Source organism: Lepisma saccharinum, chromosome 24 (assembly GCF_977018435.1).
Source record: "Lepisma saccharinum chromosome 24, izLepSacc3.1, whole genome shotgun sequence".
In the NCBI taxonomy this organism is placed as follows: domain Eukaryota; kingdom Metazoa; phylum Arthropoda; class Insecta; order Zygentoma; family Lepismatidae; genus Lepisma; species Lepisma saccharinum.
Genome location: NC_139252.1, coordinates 48,848,236 through 48,868,048, shown reverse-complemented (window position 1 = coordinate 48,868,048; position 19,813 = coordinate 48,848,236). Strand labels below are relative to the sequence as shown.

General features: G+C 39.1%; 1 protein-coding gene across 1 annotated transcript in view; it reads right to left on the bottom strand.

Annotated features, from left to right (window-relative positions):
* r-l (rudimentary-like) overlaps positions 1–15,248 on the bottom strand; it is an 84,462-nt gene extending 69,214 nt beyond the window's left edge. The window contains exon 1 of the mRNA XM_083110982.1: positions 15,147–15,248. Coding sequence (XP_082967108.1) covers positions 15,147–15,209 — 63 coding nt within the window. The 5' untranslated portion in view covers positions 15,210–15,248. The remainder of the gene's footprint in view (positions 1–15,146) is intronic.
* Positions 15,249–19,813: the final 4,565 nt, after the last annotated feature.

Below are 19,813 nucleotides of genomic sequence, written 5' to 3'. Positions count from 1 at the left end.
AAAGAAGACATTCTCAGGCCGGGATTCGAACACGGGACATTAGCGTAACCTGCTAACCACTCCACCATGGAGTTGTCGGCCCAAATAGAAATGAAAATGAGAAAATGCCGTCTTGAATTCGCAGGAACCGAGTTCACCACCAAGAGCAAAAGATTTTCGCTCCCACTAGGATAGGCAAATAACAGAAAATGCTTGATAAGTAATTTGGCTCTCCATATTTCATGATATTATTATGGAAGTAACTATTATTCGTTATATAACTTTGGATTAATTTTATTTGTATGTCTAGTCAACTTTCCCGCCTAAGCAGCAGCCACAGCATCTGCATTTGCGGGTGGAGGCCAGAGTTGTTAAAGGTCCAGGAATTTTAAATAAATTCAATTCCGGTCCAGGAGAGAAAATCAGCAAGCGTAAATGGGTTCTGGACCGTAAAGAACCTCTTCATCTGTAACGTTTTCAATTCGGTCCATGAATTTTTTCCAGATGAATTTAATTTCAGTCCAGGAACCTTATTTCCTGAAGAATTTAGATACGGTCAACGAACATTTTTTTCCCGGATCAGTTTAAATAGGGTCACAGTTCCGTATTGAAATGAAACAATTCGCAACTTGGTACGAATTTAGATTGTGCGAGAGAAAAGGATCCGGTCCTATAACGGAATCCTATAGAACAAATTAGAATGTATGCGTTCCCTATAATCTTTATACCTACTTTCGTGTTCATTATGTCATCACAAACCATTGACGGATAGCCCCAAAACCATTCACAATAGCCCCCACAAACCATTGACGGATAGCCCCAAAAACCATTCACGATAGCCCCAAAAACCCTTCACGATAGCCCCACGAACCATTTCCGGCAAGGTTATGTTAGGTTAGATAAGCATAGTTAAATAAATAAAATTCTGGTAAAAAAAAAAGACACGTTTGGAAACACTGGCGAGACCGCATGACTTTCGACGCTCGCGCCATCTGCAGGTACGTAATGGAAACAACATTATAATGTTGTCGCTTCGCACAAAAGGCTACTTTATTACATCAAAAGCGCCTACTTTCTGCCGTGCAGCATTCCATAGTGACAAAATATCTCCACAAAGTTTGATAAATGCAACAGAAACTCATTTCCGTAAGTAGTTTCTCCTGTAAATTCGAAGAAAAGTGTGTCCGACATAACAGACATTTACCGTTTCACTTAGCCATCCATAAATAAAACACAAAATAAGTCATTTTAAATCTCAGGCCGAATTGAAGATACAACCTTCTCACGGAGCTAACTTAAAAAAAAAAAAAAAAAAAAAGAAGCATCCAACAAATTTAATGCTCAATCCCTCACCAGAATTTCTGTGACACTCTGATACTTATACAAAAAAAATACATTGTATCCCTTCGCAGAAAACGACATGTTTTCGCATTAAAATGGATCAAAACTAGATTCATGGTCCAGGTCCAGGTTTTGTAAATAAATTCATTTCCCATCCGGGAGAGAAAATCAGCAAGTCTAAATGGGTTCTAGGCCTCATTTCGGTCCAGGAACCTTTTTTCCATATGAATTTAAATACGGTCCAGGAACCTTCTTTTGCGGCTGAATTTAAACACTGTCCAAGAACCTTTTTTCCAGGATCAATTTAAATTCGGTGCTGGAATATTTTCCGGATCAATTTAAATACGATCCGGTAACCTTTTTTTAATGGAACAATACACTACTAAGACCGAATTTAAAATTGTGCGAGAAGAAAGGTTCCGGTCCTGCAACGGAACCCAATAAAACCCATAGAAGTTATGGGTAGATGAACCTTTGACAACCCTGGTGGAGGCTAAATGAAGAAAAATCACAAAATATGCAGAATTTTGAAACGTATTATTTATAGAGCATGCACACTACTATATAAAGTTGACTACATACCTCGTTTCCTTCCTTAATTGAAATGTGACTTATTCTTCATCACATGTGAGATCAACCGCCCTGGGAGTCAAACGCGGTCTCCTGTGTGGTAGTCGGACACCAATTTAGAAAGTCAATGTGCTGGACATTTGGTCGATCAGTCGATCCTACTTCAACTTTTTCGAGAGGAAAACGAGCTGGCAGCTTCACACTCGAAATTTCACTTCGCCTACCCCCGTGACGGAGTGGTTAGCACATCGTGCTATGATGCCAGGTGTGCCGGGTTCGAATTCTGGACTGAGCATGGGTGTCCATTGATCAATTTAATCATATCACTCATCCCAATCTTTGCAATTAGCCAAATGTGGTAGATGAGCAAAGTAAAATGAACCAAATCAATCGAAATTTCACTCGCAATGCATGAAAATGAGATCTCAAGCAGTCCGTGATCCTACCGGAATCTCACGTTTACAGAAGCTAACTATGAAACCACTTCTTGGATCAAACTGTTCTTCGAACTAGCTGACAGTCATCAATTGTCGACCAATCAACACAGTAGGGAAAAAAGAAGCAGATGTTTCTTCAAAATGAGTTGAAAGTTACCAAGGAAGGATATAAAATTGGTACATTACAAAGGCTTATTATGGCCTTTCCCTTCATTGCAGGTTATGAGCACAAGGGTTGAGTGTGGGAACCTGAAGGAACCGTGACATCTTTGTTATTCATCTCCCGCCAGAAAAGGGACAAACAGTAGAATTTTGTCTCTTGCAATTTGAAAAGCCTATGTCCATGCTGAACCATAAAGTAATTAAACCAGAAAGTCCTAGCTACCTGCAGTGCGTTTCGGTGCGGCCGATAACCAGAGCCAGATGAAGAGAAGATTTTGTGGGAAGGGGTGACCTGGCATCTGGCTTAGGACCCCTGGTGTGCATGAAGGGAGTGTGTTTTCAAAAGGTCCCCGACGGCCCATAAAATCACTGCATTTCCTACCAATGCATCCGTTTGTGTTCAACCAAAGTGTATGTCACCGTAGGATCCGAGCGCTTCAAGTACTGTCGGTTGCGGGATTTCTTGAGTCTTTTGTCAACATGGTGCCAATCAGAGTTTCTTTCTGCCACGGTCGTTGCACCTATGAATCGGCTCTTCAGCTTGAGTGGCAAAAGACATGATGTACGGAGGAAAGTTGCACCGGAAAAATTACCTTCTTAAATACGATGAAACCTGTAAAACATCCACAGAAATTTATTCGGGGGTGGTCCCTTTGACAAAACATCAATATTCTCAAAATTCTTCGAACGGTACTCCAAAAACTGAACCTGTTCTGCAACACAAGGAAAATGCCTCATTTAGCAATTAATGTTCCTTTGTTAAGTTGGTAAGTTCAGTATGGTATTACATTTTAAATAATGCTGATAGAATAAATCAATAAAGTTTGTTAAATGACAACGACTCCTTACCACAAGAATATAATTATTCTTTACGGATATCCCCTATAACGGATGGGGGTTCGACGTGCTGACCCCACGTCACCCCATTACTGGTTAAAGATCTCCACACCTCTAGGTAGGATTGTGGGAGGGACTGGCAGTCGGGAGATAGACAAGGCCCTTCCGGGATTGTCGAACCACGGGTTATTATTTATTTATAGATGCTTAAATATATGTGCAACCTCACATGTCTTTCCAGTGACTTATTGCAAGGGTTTGTTATTGTACTTGACTCAACAAAATAAGCTTACTGTGTGAGGCAGATTCATACGAACCAAAAATACCCAAAATAATAACAATAATAATAATAATTTACTTCAAAATTACAAAAATGTATTTACTTGTTCTTGTTTAAATTTTCGATTCTTCGAATAGTTTGTTAAGGAGTTGAGTTGGTGTTTTTAAGTCCACTTTATGCACAGTAAGGCTAATCGGGACTGGACCTACAGTTTAAAGTAAGATCTGGACCACTGTGTACCTCCACCCATGTATCGAACCCGGGACCCCTCGATTACAAGGCAACAACGCTATCACTGCGCAATCGGAGAGGCATCGTTTGTTAAGGAGGATTCTCAAAATCGGTCTTCACGATATCGAGAAAAATATGTGACTCGAGAAATCGTAAGTTTGTGAAGATAATTACTTTTAACACGTTGGGTGTTTTAGACTGTTTCAATAGTAGAATAGATATTTGGTGCGAATAATATTACTTACCCGGAGATATGAGGCATCCTGCCACCATTATACTTATTTAGCGTGTATTGCGCTCTGATTCGGGACCAGTTGTAACTGTTTGCATATATGTGGTTTACCGCTGTACAAGCGATCGTTCTTCAATCTACTCAAGCTCAAAACATTGGTTGGACGCAACGGCAACACTTAACGGCCAACCCTGCCTGTTGTCGACCTGCGACTGCTAGGGGTGGAAAGACCGCTCTCTCAAAATTCCGAGAAACGACGAAGTTCTAGGTTCCTACACTGACATCCACTATAGCTAGAACCAGAAAAACGAGAAAGAAATGTGGTTTTGGGTTCGTGCCACTCAAATTAAGAACAGTGTTTCTAACTGAAAGAAAAAATTTCTGAAAAACTATTTTGCAATATTTGTCATGAAAGTAAAATTTTCAGCAAATGTAGAACAGTTTGCCGGGGCCATGTGAACGTTTCGGGGGGCCAGTGCCCCCCCAGGCCCCCCCCTAACGACGTCCCTGATGCCATGGTTCGCTATATTACAGTTTTCTATTAAATCGTCTTTTATGCGTAGCGTTCTTACCTCCCTTTGCATTTTGCGATAGATCCAAATCTGGCAACGGCCGTCCTAGCGCTTTTATTTCCAACTTTTCTTCAAGTGTTCTTGAAGAGAAAGGTCGCTGCAACAAAGAATCCACCGAATTCATGGTACACTAACACACACACACACACACTCACTTTCACTTCTAACAACAACAAAAAGCTAATCCTTCACAACAATGACCAGCACTTCACGCGCCACGCGATTTTAACACAATGAACCGCGCGGAAAATTTTCGGGTCTGGAAGCCGGGGAAAAATGACGGTACTCTGTAACTCTGTAAGTTTGTTTCTTGACTATTGAAGTGCTACATAAACAAGAAAATATCTAGCATTTAAAAACAGGTAATTTAGATAAAATATAAAATTAGAATTTCCTAAACATAAATTACGTAGCAGAATCCACTTTCGGAAGCAAAAAAGGCACGGATTATAGTTTCAGAGTTGCAATCTTTACAACTTACCACCGAAATAGATTCAAGGCTGAGGGGTTGTGTCAATTCGCGTTCCAACTTTTTTGCAGGTGCTGCAAATGTATACGACATGCTACAAACATTACATAACTCTACACTGATAACGTACAGAACGTTTGAAAATGACATTAAAAAACGTTGTTCTGACAGAGGCAATAGGTTGTCGTAGACTTTCTTCTTATCCTGAGATGGCACACTTACCGTGCTGAGTCGTCCTGTAGCACGCTATAGCCTGACAAGTTAAGTCCCGATATGCGCAGATCGCTGCGGAGCACTTCCTATTACGTCATCCTCCCCACCACTCTTCTTCTCACTGGTCTGGCGTTGAGAATACCAGTGGTGCGAACTCAGCAAAATTAAGCTAAAACAAATATGACAAACGATTTTCACTTTTTAGCGTGACGGTGCATGCAGGCAGTGGCGTGCCCAGGATTTGCGAAAGGGAGGGGTTATGCGCACGTTTTTTAAGTAGTCAGTCCTCATTTTGCCATATTTTCCTGCCTTTGACCTTCTTTAAAAAAAAAAACTGGACCAAAAGGGGGGGGGGTTATAACCCCCACCAATCCCTCCTTGGGCACGCCACTGCATGCAGGCTCCTATTATATCAGTGGTTCATTTTATTTAATCCGGCCTTTGAAAATGCGTGCGGTGCGCCGATCGCAAACTGTAGTGTTACGCACGTGCGTTAAGGTTTATAACAAAGAGACACTACAGGGCGATTGACTTCATTTTCTGAATGCGACATCGAGCAGTGGCCTCTTTTTTTTTTTTTTTTAACCGAGTGGGGTGGTGGTTCGTTTGTTTATCGTTTATCGTACAACAATCACTACGAGAAGGCAATCTGATAACACGCTTGCCTGTGTTATTTTCTAAAGCATTGAAACTTTGAAAGAGATGGACTTATGGACGATGAACTGATAATTAGACTTGGTGAAGCCGATTCAGACACGAACACAGATTCATCGGTAGACACAGACTCGGATGAGTAAGAGAGTGAAACTGAAGAAGGAAAACTGGAAAACATTTAGAAGGTGAGCTCAGTTCTATCGTTTATATATTTTTCATTTTTCTATCGTTGTATTTCATACATTTCTTATGCTGGTAAGAAATATCCCTAATATAACTTAATTCATTTAAGGTTTAAAGGGATAATATCAAAATGTATTTAGAATTTAGCGTAATCAATAGGTAGCGTAGGTTAGGGGATACTCATTCATGCCTTTCACATTCAAATTTCGTTGAAAATTCACAGACAATTCCGCTGCCTCCGGGCTGCAACACTGCGAACGAACGTCGCCGCAGACAATGGAGAGGGGAAATGTGATGTGAGGTGCGCAAACAATGGATTGCAGCGTCTTGTTTTTAAACTTGTCAAGTTATAGCAGACGATTTTTCTCGAGCGGAGACCCTATCCCCCGTACAAATCGAGGAGTGGGGGTGTACAGTATTCATGCGCGGAGGGATGAAAAAGGGGCGAAAACGTGCTGTTGAGATTTTAGCACGGTACGCTATTCCTTATAGCCAGCGTGAGGGAAATACGTGGCGCCGCTAGTTTCATTTCACTTTGGGGCTTCATTAAACTTCTTGCATCTGTGAGATTTGCTTTTTTCTTCTTTTCATTTTAACAAATTTAGCAACGTGCTATAGCACGGTAGCACGTATTAAGCAGCCGCCACTGATGGTACCTTCCGTCTACTACTTCAGGACAAAACGCGAAGTGCACAGCAATTTCGTCTTCGTCACTATCCCCAACAACGAACTGTAAAATTTCTTCGTGAACATTGGGCATCTTCCTAACAGTTTTTTTTTTTTTTAAAAAAAAAAAAAGCTTGAAATGGTACGTTTCAAGGTAACTTAATATATACGTTTACTAGACATGTTACGTGGAACAAATACACAGAACGTGTTAACAAGAAAACTACCCTTCACGTTACAACTCGCATTAACTACAATTTCCCGATACCTTACCTTTGAAAGCAGCTGAAATTTTTGTTTCAGTTCCAGGAAGAACAAGCAGGAGGAAAATAAACAACTCACATTAAGCTGTAGGCAATTATCGAACCAAACAGACCACTTGACGAAGCAAATGAAGAAATATTCATAACAACAATGCTGACGAAATTAAAAACGGCTGCTGCTCCTTATAGAGGCTGCCGCCAGTACAGGAAAGTATGTGTATCGACATCTCTTTCAGTGCTTGCCTGTTGCAATATTAACGGTCTTAGCAGTACTTAACATTCGGCGCTCAATATGACCACCTGACATAATATGACACTCTAAGGAATTAGTGTTTTTAGTTGAACGTAGGGTGTGCTGAAGAGGGTGCGGAAGAAAATCAAGGGTTGCGCAAGCACTCCCTCGCGCCACCCTGGCGCCGCCCCTGAGTCTTATTTAACTTTTATTATATTGTATTTTTGGTTCTTTAACGGTTTTGTACAATTTTATAATTGCGACAGTGAGCATGAATGATTACACTGAGGAACAATGAAATTTGCCGCGACCGGAAAACAACCTATTTCTATGTTTTTTGAATTGCTGAACACGAAAATGATTTTCTTTTTCCTCCACCACGTCTAGTTTTTGAAATAACACAAAATTGAAGTAAAAGTGACAAAGCTTTTTTTCGCCACATGATATACAGGAATTCTTCAAGAGAACACGTGTGGCTGTTTTTCCTGCATAATATGAAGAAAGCATTGTAACGACAACAAAAAAGGGCAAACATTGTTGTTTACTTTTGACCAGATAAGATAAGAGTAGAGAAAAGTCTGTTAGAGGCAAGGTGACTTATTCTACTGTGTCTTTATCAGTTGCGTTCTGTTCGCTGGAAGTGTAGGTTGTGTGCTTCATTGCGATTTTTTCGTGTGGTATTTGAAAATAGTGCAGTGATGCCTTGTAACTGTGTAAATTCACCCAATCTCTTTTGCTATGTGTGTAGGGAGTTCACGACAAAATCCCAACGAAACTCAATTACACCAATAGTGAAGAAAGCTTACGAGCTATATTTCGGATGCAAAATCGAAGACCAAGATAAAGGGTGAGCTCCTCATGTCTGTTGCAGTAGATGCTCGCGATATTTACGAGGGTGGTTACATGGTACCCATCTATCTATGCCCTTCGCTGTTTCCATGGTATGGTGCGAACCTCGAGATCACGTTACTGATTGTTACTTTTGTTTAACTAATGTTATGGGATTCTGAAGAAAATCCAAAAATATCCTACAGTATCTAAATTTACCTTCTGCGATAAGACCAGTGCAACATGATGCTCCAAAGCCACAATTGGAATGGTCTTTGGAAGAGGAAACAGAAACTTCCTCAGATGAACCGATATCTTCTCTCGGACATGATCCTGACTTTCAAGAGTTGCGGAAGACACCGCATCTTATCACCCAGCCAGAATTAAATGATTTAGTACGCGATTTGAACCTTACAAAGAAAGAAACGGAACTGCTGGGTTCAAGACTGGAAGGGTGGAACCTGCTAGAACCAGGGACAAGTATTAAATTCAGAAAACGTCAACTAAAATGTTCTTTCATTTTTCTATGAATGGGTCCCTCGTATACTGCAACAATGTCACTGGATTAATGCAGGAGTTGGGAGAAAACTATAAATCAGACAAATGGAGGTTGTTCATCGATGCGTCAAAAACTAGCTTGAAGGCGGTCCTCCTGCATAATGAAAATGAGAAACCTTCAGTGCCAGTTGCTCATGCGAGTGAAATGAAGGAAACATATGAAAACATTCCTTTGAATCTCACAAGTGTTAGCTACGACAAACACCAGTGGAAAATCTGTGCTGATCTGAAGGTACTGGGAATTCTTTTGGGAATGCAATCAGGTTTCACGAAATTCTGTTGTTTTCTCTGTCTATGGGATAGCAGAGCAAAGGACATGAATTACAAAACTAAACACTGGCCTCCCAGAGAGTGTTACACATCTGGTGAAAAAAATGTCTCTCACAAACCTCTTGTCGACGCCAACAATGTGTTACTCCCCCCCCCCCCCCAATGCACATCAAGTTGGGGTTAAATAAGAACTCTGTGAAGGCCATGAACAAAGAAGGGGAAAAGGGTTTGAGTACTTACGAAGCAAATTTCCTGGTGTAAGCGATGCTAAAATAAAAGAAGGCATTTTTGTTGGCCTTCAAATCGGGGAGGTAATGAATGATCCCAATTTTAAAGAACTGTTAAGTGAATGTGAGAGAGCAGCATGGAGTGCATTCAAAAGTGTGTGTCGCAATTTCCTTGGCAACCATAGGGCTCACAATTACTCTGAACTTGTAGAACATATGCTGGCAACATACAAAGAAATGGGATGCAATGTGTCTCTCTGTTCCCATTTAGACTTTTCCCAATAATCTGGGTGCAGTGAGTGACGAGCAGGGTGAGCTCTTTCACCAACAAATCGCAGAAATGGAAAAACGTTATAAGCTTAAAGGCAGATCGTCTCCCAGTTTACTAGCGGATTACTGTTGGAACACAGTGTTAGATGTTCAACATGCCTGCTACAAGCGTAAATCATACAGAAATATGTTTTGAACGTGTGTTACTTTTACTGTTTACTTTATTACTTTTATTGTTTACTTTAATGTTTACTATTTGACTGCAACTGCAAATTTTAGTGCATGTCATAACTACATCATAATAATATAATCATATTTGGTATTCTATGAACCCAATGTATTACTAAAATTCACTTTATCATATTAAGGTTTGGAGCAAAATGCTATATTTTACCCTTCTTTAATGTAGGGCGAAAATTTTTCAAACTGGTTTCCGCCAGAAATGGTACGTGATAGAGCATTTTAGTTATGAATTTTGAAATCAGTGCACCCGATTTATTAAAGATCACCTATTTTAATCCAGCGGCAAAACAAAAAGTTTTAATTTGTTCCTCAGTGTTATTAGATGAAACAGATAGAAATGTTAACGGTTCCTGGTCTGGGCCCGAACACAGAACGTTTGACACGAGATCTTGAATGGACTGTAGCATTACGGCTACAGTTTAAATCAATTATTAATACCGTATTTATACAGTTCGTTCTAGTTCTCGTAATCTAATGTGGAAACACTGGAAGTCTCTCTCCGTCAAGAGAATAACACATTACAGTGTAATATATCTCACATTTTTGTTACAAGTTGAGCATGAGGGAAATTCCAGTGATTTGTACAAAATTAAGCACAAATTTAACAAACTTTGAATGCAATTTATGTATAATCATAGGCGTAACTTATTGCAGCCAACATTATTAAAATTTACAAGTTAGGTTAAAAGTTAAGGGTATTTTTTATGATTTTGCAAGTGTATAATAGTTATTCAATGAAGTACTCCTGGACGCTATATTTACGTGATGGAAAACTTTTCGATTCTACGCCCTCTCCCAAAGTTAGCCTGCAAGTTAGGCCCACGTGTATGATAAAAGTTAAAGCATTTGTGCTACCGTTCTTTCAGTCCAGTTTTGGAACACGACTCATTCAATTGCATCCTGAATTAGTCATTCAACCTGGCACAAAGGTGACTTTTGCACTTCTGTGAACTTAATTGAATTTGGTGCCTTCGAATTAGTAAATAGCTCTTACTTTTATCTCCATTACAGAAAAATGTTTAAATTTGTTAACCAGTATTACGGATCGTTATTTCTACATTTCGTCCCGTACCGTGGCCGTATGGTCTAAAGTGTTTTTAGGCTTTGGGCTCGGGGCTTGTGGAGTTACGAATTACGAATGAGTAGCATAACCCGATCATGGAAAACGTAACCATCGACAGGGGGTTCGTCGTCACCCCGTAACTGGCTGGATGATCGTCTACCTCTGCTGAAGTATGTGGAAGTGACGTCGACAGTCGGTAAGCCATGGCCCTCAGGGGCTGTTTCACCACGGGTTATTATTTCCTATTTCTACATTTCGAATATTTAGTTTGCCCTTTTTTGAAACCATCGAACACTTGGCATACTGAGGCCCCAAACCACTCTAAAGCTGAGCCTGGATAAAATAATTATGTAATGTTTCTCCGCCGGAGATCAAACTAAAGACCCATTGACTACAAGGCGATAGGGAAAAAAAGTTGCAACGAAAGTTTGCTATCCAATACCACTTTATGCTCAGATAGGTCAATCGGGATTCGACCTACAGGCTAAATGTCACATGATCTGAACCATTGTGCAACGTGCCTCCATCGGGAATCGAACCTGTATTTATTACAAGAACCGATTACATAACGAGATTAGCAAAAAATAGTACATGATTACATGCTAATTTAAGCTAATATGACCATATCTACTGTTTAAACATGGTAACTGTGCATTAGATGTAGAGAAGCGGAAATACATGCTTCTCCCATAGGGTAGTATTAAAGCTCCACGGGAGAAATACTTTTTTTCACTACTCTGTACTGGAAATATTGTGCAAGATGAAAGTGAAATACAAACGATTCTTGATTGCAGTTCCACACGAATCGAACCCGGAACACCCTGACTAGGCAACTGCGATATCAACTCTTCAAGAACTTGCATTTAAATGGCTTAACGTTGATAGACCACTGAAGCTGTTTCTATAAAGTACCCTTAGTGTGGACCTACTTGAAAACCCTACGGAAAGTTTATCATCCGTTTCCTGGCGACAAGATAATAGAATTACCTAAACATATCTACGGAAAAATAAAACCTTTGTTGCAAATTTACATTGTAAATTGTGATGCCAGTTATTTTCAATATATGTTGCTTGGTAACAAACTTTGAAGTGAGAAACAAACTATAAAAGAAAATCTGTCCATCTCTTTGCTTAGGGTAAATATTACTAATTTAGTGATTCAAATAAGAAACTACATGGCTTTTATCTCGAAATACAAAATTCACTTGCGGGCCTCCGTGGTGGAGTGGTTATTACAGCGCACTACGACACCAAAGGTGCCGGTTTAGAATCCCGGCCTCTCCAAAGCTGTTCTTTTTGTGTGTGTCCCTTCATCAATTTCATCATATCATCACTCATCCTCATCTTCTCGGTAAGCCAAGAGTGGCAGAAAAGCGAAGTAACATAATCCAAAACCAAATCAACGATATTCACTTTCTAAAGTAAAATTGTCTTACAACAAAGATAGAAATGACATTATGTACTTCGTTAAAATGATGCACCTGCTTTAAATGTCGTATATTAACGTTAACATTTATATTTTTATAACTGATGCTCTTAATGAATTTCTAGAATGGTTAGCTGGAGGTATAGTATGCAGTTGCGGGTGATGGTCTGGGTTTATAGGTGTGCACCTCAGCCTCGCGTCCAGAAGTGTTGTTACCCCCACCCAAATATTCCTGCTAACTGTATTGGCAATCCAAGTTATGACGCACCTTTCATTCATAATGAGACGATATCAGAGTCATATTTCATGAAAATTTATAAATATGGGGTTTATTACAAGTTCTAAATACCACAGTGATTTATTTAATCGACCACGAGAGAAGATGTGTAGTTTGGTCTCTTTCGTGACCTTTAGAAAATTCAGCATTCGACGAACTGACAAAATCACAACTCTATGTCGATAAACTGCTATGGTTTGTAAGGGATAAAAATATTGCCAGTATTTTGTGTAATTACCGTGTTTTAATAATGTATATTATCTTTCTTCAATACAAATATGTCCCACCAGAAACCCAAATTTAATGATAAACATTTCAGCGTACACTTCAGTTAATTGCCTCTTTAATGTACTTATTCAATTTAGTCATTGTTATGAGGATCCTCGAAACCCTAATCAAAAGCAACTAGTTCTTTGCAAAAAGTATCTCAAATCAGTGACACATAGTATAAGTTACAGATTCTCGTATAACGAATTGGATTGACTATTCTATGACAAAATGCAAGATTAGACTCTGATTATTTAAAATTTTCGTTGAACTTTCGAATACAAGTGAGAGCGTCTAAATGTCACCAATTCTTAAGACATTATGAATGGGTTTAATTCAAACAGCTAACATTTCTTAAGTAACTCTTACATGTACGTATTTTACAGCACCTGCATCAATGTATTCCACCCATCGCATCTGGCTTTGAATCGTTCATTACGCTCGTCACTAAATGCCACGAATGAGCATATGTCATAGAATCACGCCTAGGAATATGCCTTTCAATTCGAACCTACCAGGACTTATCGTAGCTCTATGGTATTTGCAACTTGTGTATTCCACTCTCAAAAAAAGACTGAAACAATAATCTCTCTCTGGTCTTTTTTCCACCGTTCTCTACAAAACATCAAACTTCTCTTTCTTGAGCAGAGTTTCTTGGTTCTTGTTTTACAACATTCTTCCTCCCTCGCAGAGCCACCCGAAACTTGTCAACAAATGCATACTTTCATTCCTTATACCAAGCAATGCAACATTTTATTTACAACTCTGGTTTCGCTGCCAGCTGTTAACAACTATAGTATTAGCTTCCATACGTGCACTATATGCGCTATAAAGTATGTACTTAATGAACGTCATTGATTTGTACCTAACGCCTTTTTATAGGAAACGTTATTCCTCTCGGTTCAATAGTTACCGGGTTTTAAAAATGAGAAGTGGTACATTGTTTACACCTCACTCAGCCGACATTACATCTGCACTCGTTACCTAGTGCTCTCTTCTGTTTGGTTATGCTACGCGAAATGCTGAAGAAATTAGGACGAATCCTTCCCGTGAATAATTCCATTGCATATGACATGGTACCAGAATGCTATAAGATTTCTTCATTTTACACGATAGAATTCGATCGTAGCAGAAATGCCAAAGAAAATGCTTTAGTCTAAAACGGGCGTTACAATACATTACCAGATAAGTCAACAATTTTCTGTCACGGGTGGGCAGACAAAACACCACCTCTTTATTTAGTAAGATATTTATTTTAATTTCTGTGAATTTTCAACTGATGAAAAAAGAGAGAAGGTAATTGTTAGTGGTTCGGATCCCACTTTACACTGTAGGTCCAGTCCCGATTAGCCTTCCTGTGCACAAAGTGGACTTAAAACAACAATTCAATCAATCGATCATGTATTTTGTTTTAAGTCCACTTTATGCACAGGAAGGCTAAGCGGGACTGGACCTACAGTGTAAAGTGGGATCCGAACCACTATGTGCTTCCACCGGGTATCGAACCCAGGATCCCTTGATTACAAGGCGAGGACGCTACCACTGCGACATCGGGAAAACAATACAAAACAATAGTAAATCAAGAAGTTAAAAAGAACGAACAATATGTAAAATACTTTCTACCGTTTAACTTCATTATGTGTATTGAATTTTTATCCTAATGACAGTTTTAGATTGTTGACCCACAAAGTAGAATAAAGTTACAGCATTGCATTTAATTTAAAAAAATGAGATTCAAGGTCACTTTGACATAAAATGTTCCTATTATATTACAAGGAACAAATATATGTTCGAACAGTTTTCTTCCAGATAGTAAAAAAATAAAACAAAGTCTATCACAAAGACATTAATCGCGACTATATACTAATAGACACTTAAATAAGTCGTAACTGAAAATCGAATCCGAAACTATTTGATTTGCCCAATACAAGGCGTGGTTAACAGATGACATCAAGGAAGATCATTCTAAGTTCAATATTTACGATGTTTGTGACAATTTCTTCTGAGGAAATGAATTCTCAATTTTCTCATTCTTTGTGCAATCATTGTTAATACAAATAACCTACAATTGCTTCCATTAAAAAAAATACTACGAATATTATCATTTTATGGTCAATCGGTTCTAAATTCGTTTCCTGGTGGAGGTACATTGCACAGTGGTTCAGACTGTAATTAAAGTCCAGTTCCGATTAGTTCATCCGACAAGAATTTAGACCTAAAATGAACCCTGGATGTGAATGTGATATATGTATATATAAATATGCACATTATATTTCTAATGTTACATGTTCCGTGTCCCTCCCTGGGGAAAATTCTAGATTCGTCTGTGACTAAGATTTAAACTGGTAATTAATCTATATTGGAAATATTGTGGAAGTTTAAAGTGAAATACTCACGATTCTGGATTTCGGCTCCACCGAAATCGAACCCGGAACTCCATGATTAGGCGACTGCGACATCAACTCTGCAAGAACTAGTATTAAAATGGCTTAACGTTGATAGACCACTGAAGCTCTTCCTATATAGTACCCTTAGTGCGGACGTACTTGAAAACCCTACAGAAAGTTTATCATCCGTTTCCTGGCGACAATATAATAGAATTAAACGTAGCAATGGTGCAACAATTGTTGCATGGCATAAAGTCGAAAAAATAAAACCTTTGTTGCAAATTTGCATTGTACGATCTTTGAGTTTGAGTTGGTGTTTCAAGTCCATTTGTGCAGAGTAAGGCTAATCGGGACTGGACCTACAGTTTAAAGTGGGATCCAAACCACAACATGCCTCCACTGGGTATCGAACTCAAGACCCCTTGATTGCAAGGCGTCAACCTTATCACTACGCCATCATGAAGGCCATTCTTTATGTATTACACCTGCATAGATGAACATAAATTGATTTTAAACATATCTCGCACAATAATATAATTCATTATTACCACAGACTGGAAATTAGTTTTTACAAAAATCGAAAATACGAGGAATACCTATCGCTCTTCTCCTGTGACAATTGATTAGAAAATAAGAATAATTTCATTTCACTCTCACAGTCTATTATTGCTATTGATTGACGAAACTTAAAAAAAACGAACATACATAGAAAACAATAACATATCCACTTTTCATCCAGAAATTTCATGCTGACCGAATCCACACACAAACCTCTTTTGCATTCGTCTTCCAGAATGGCCTTGTGGACTAAGGATCGCCCATTTCCTGGTTCAACCATCACCCGCTGGAATTAGTTCCAGGGGGTGATGGACCAGCTGAGGCACTCAAAGAAGGGTCTCGCTGAATGCGGAGATAGAGTTTCCAGGCAGAGTTGGAAATTTGTGGTAATTATCGGAAGACCTAGAATTTCAGTTTTCTTTTATTAAGCGTAGTTTAATGAAATCATAAGTAATAAAATAATCCGTAATAGACAAATATATTAGGGTGGGCCCGGCCTCCGGACCTCTTATGGCGCTTTGCCACTGCCTCTGACACCGGTGACGGAGACCTCAGAAATTGACTTGCCGATGCTTTGGATATTCTTGCAGAGCTTGAATTCTTCATACACCAGTGTCTCTACATACAGATTTGCCAAACTACAATGACTCCTCAGTACCATCGACAAACATAAAAAATAAAACCTTAACAACAAAATGTAAGAATATTACTACAGATAAAGATATATATATATATATATATATATATATATAACCTCACAAGTGGCGACTGGGATCCAAAACTTGGTGGGGAGGGTTGCAAGGAAAGTTTACTTTCTCTTGGTAGACAACGCTTAGTGTGGAGGCAAAAAAAATGGGGAGAAGCTATCCCCTAAATCGTCGCCACTGTTTAAGGCTGCCATTCTAATCAGAACGTGAAATTGGAACATTTTTTACCACTAGACTCCTGTTTCCATGTATTAACATTGCATCTCAGTATGTGTGTTGTCCATTCCTTCTCATCAGGAATCAACACATCTATGGTGTCTTTGAGTGTTTTTACGAAGCTGTTACTGATGCGCGGGATAGACAATCCACTCGACAACGCGAGATTCAAACTGTGGGCTGCAAACTGGACGCAGACAGCTCGAATATTTCTCTCTGAATCGAGCCTGAACACCACTAAGTAATGTGTCTTTTCCTCCCAAGTTTGCAGCTCTTTAAATGCCGAAACCCACCAAATTGTTATATTCAGGCCTAAGCACTCGCAAGTATTCAAAATTGTCTGTCACAGCTTCCGCAGTCTTGTCATATATCGGAACGAAACAAAGGGACTATTCTAGAATACAGCTGGATCGCGAAACAATTAATGCACAGTGAAAACACTTCCGTAAATGAAAAAAAAAAAAAATACAACGAATCGTACTACTCATGGCGCTACCTTTGTTGTACAGCTTTCAAATGCTCAGAATGCTGCATTAGTATTGAATGAGAATTCAACATAATGCTCAAGTTCGCTGGGACAACACCAAAAGCGCAAGAAAAGTTTACGTGCAATATTATCAACAATAGGGTTATAGAACATTCTCCATCTCGCCTTGATACGAATTTATCTCTTTAAATTATCGTCATATTATTCAAGAAGCCAAAAAAAAAGTCGTTTTCACGTTCAGAAGACACAATGGGCCCTTATGGGCAATGTTTTTTTTTTTATGGGAAATACGAGCGCGCTGTTGTGAAATTTCTGGATTTACAAATTTAGCTTAAGTAAAATCGGTACCTGCAGTTTTGCAGGAAATTTTGTAGAGAATACGATGGTGAACACAAAAAACTGGTAACTTGCTTACATAATTTTAGATAAATTAAAAACGCAAATTTTCCGTGAAAACACAATTTTTACATTGTTTTCATTCCTAACGTTGAAACATGCCGTAAAATTGAAGCATTCATTATTAAAAAAATTGACACTGTTTTTTAATTGTCATAGGTGATGGTGGTACTCAGAATTTATCAATACTTTAAAGCATATTCGCATTAAAAAATATTCAAATAAAGTATGTGGAGATTTTTTATATTCGTGCAGTAGAAAATGTCGTCGCTGGCCATTTTTTGTTCTGTAATTCGAAGTAAAAACTACCAGCGACAAAGTTGTGGAGAAAATAATGAAATTATTTTTTATAACCACTCAAAGGTTCCCAGAAATATTACTTCCATGCATTTGGAGTTTCTTTTTAACCCGAACCGCGCGCGAAGTAAGGAGACGTTGTCTGGCCATCTTGAGCCGACTCACCGCAGCATTCCGGCTATCACCCCCAAGTTTTCGAGTTGTTATTTTATTTCCATTCAGTAAAAATATGAACTTCATGCAGTTTGTTATAATAGAATTGAAATTACTTAAATTTAATAATTGACAATTATTTCCAATGCTGCTGTTGTGAGCAACATTAGTGCTGTCGCAAATACAAGTTATTTTCGTTTACATTACTGTCGACATTAATACTGAAATGAAGATCACCTTTCAGTTTCCAACGTACACATAAATTCATAGACACCATATTAACCTTTGAAAGGCTTTCCAACACGTGACAAAATATGGGGCTTCAAGATAGAAATATGACATGCCTTGCTTGAGTCATTCACGTCTTATCAGTTCACGTGGGCCATAACTCATTTGTTTGTTTGGGTTGCAACTTGAATTTAACCCATGTGCCAGGTTCCCCTTACTTGAGTGAGAGATCTACTTTGGTCTGTTTAGACTTTTTCCCTCTCCCGAAAAAGTGTTTTCAGTTGTGTGAGCTCTCAGTGATTTTTACTTTTTTAAGTGATTTCTGAAGTGTCATATTCGTGCATTACACTCGCGTGTGTAGTGATCGAAATGGATCATAGTAAAAAGGGTAACTGTAACGTTCACAGTATAATATTAATATTAATAATTACATATAATTATCATTATATATACAAAATATGTAACACCTTCATTGTGAAGGAAGGTCATCATTTCCCGGCGACATGAGCTAGCGCTGTATTGGCAACACTGTGCGGTTTCTTCATAAGCGCCGTTGTAGCGCCGTTGTGTCTTCTGAACGTGAAAACGACTCCAGAAGCTGGCAAGGGAAGTGGGGAGCGGGAAAGCGACAAATCCAGCGCGATCAGAAACGCAGCAGCCTGTAGAACAATATTCACGTAGTACTTATTTCCGCCACGTTGTATCTCTCGGCGCCACCGCTGTTGTCTGATTGGTCTGCGGCGAATTCCCCGCTCCCCAGTTCCCTTGCCAGCTTCTAGAGCGCCCGCCGTAAGAACTGAAAAGACCTATAAGAATAACAGGGTTACAGAACATTCTCTGTCTTTCCTCGATAATTATTTATGTCCTTAAATTATCGTCACATTATTCAAGAAGCCAAAAACCTAATTCTGCCTAGGGTAAACTGAAAAATTTCCTGGGGTGGGCTCGAGCCACCTGATCCCCACCTCGAATACGTGCTATTAACAATAACAGGGTTACAGAACATTCTCCACCTTTTCTCGATAATTATTTCTCTCAAATTATCATCACATTATTCAAGAAGCCAAAAACCTATTTTCATCTCGCGCAAACTGAAGGGGGCTCGAGCCCACTGATCCCCACCGTGGGTACGTACTATTAACAATAACAGGGTTCCAGAACATTCTCCGTATTGCCCCGATAATTATTTATCTCCTTAAATTATAGTCACATTATTCAAGAAAGCTAAAAACCTAATTTCATCTTGCGTAAACTGAAGGGGAGCTCGAGCCCACTGATCCCCACCTTGAATACGTACTATTAACAATAACAGGGTTCCAGAACGTTCTCCGTCTTGCCTCGATAATTATTTCTCTCCTTGAATTATCGTTTCATTATTTTATTTCACACCACAAGAAACCAAAAACCTCATTTTATCCAATGTAAACCGAAAACTTTGGGGGTCTCGAGCCCCCTAAGCCCCCCTTGGAAAATTCTGGATAACTTCTGGCAACGGGAATCATGAATTGAAATAAAAGTCAAACAAACTGCTGACAAGCACCTGTGCATTAGCATACGTAAAGATCCTGTGCTTAAAAACGATGTTTGTAATGGAGTAGTAATGGACAATTAGCCGAGCAATTCTTGTGCTGAAC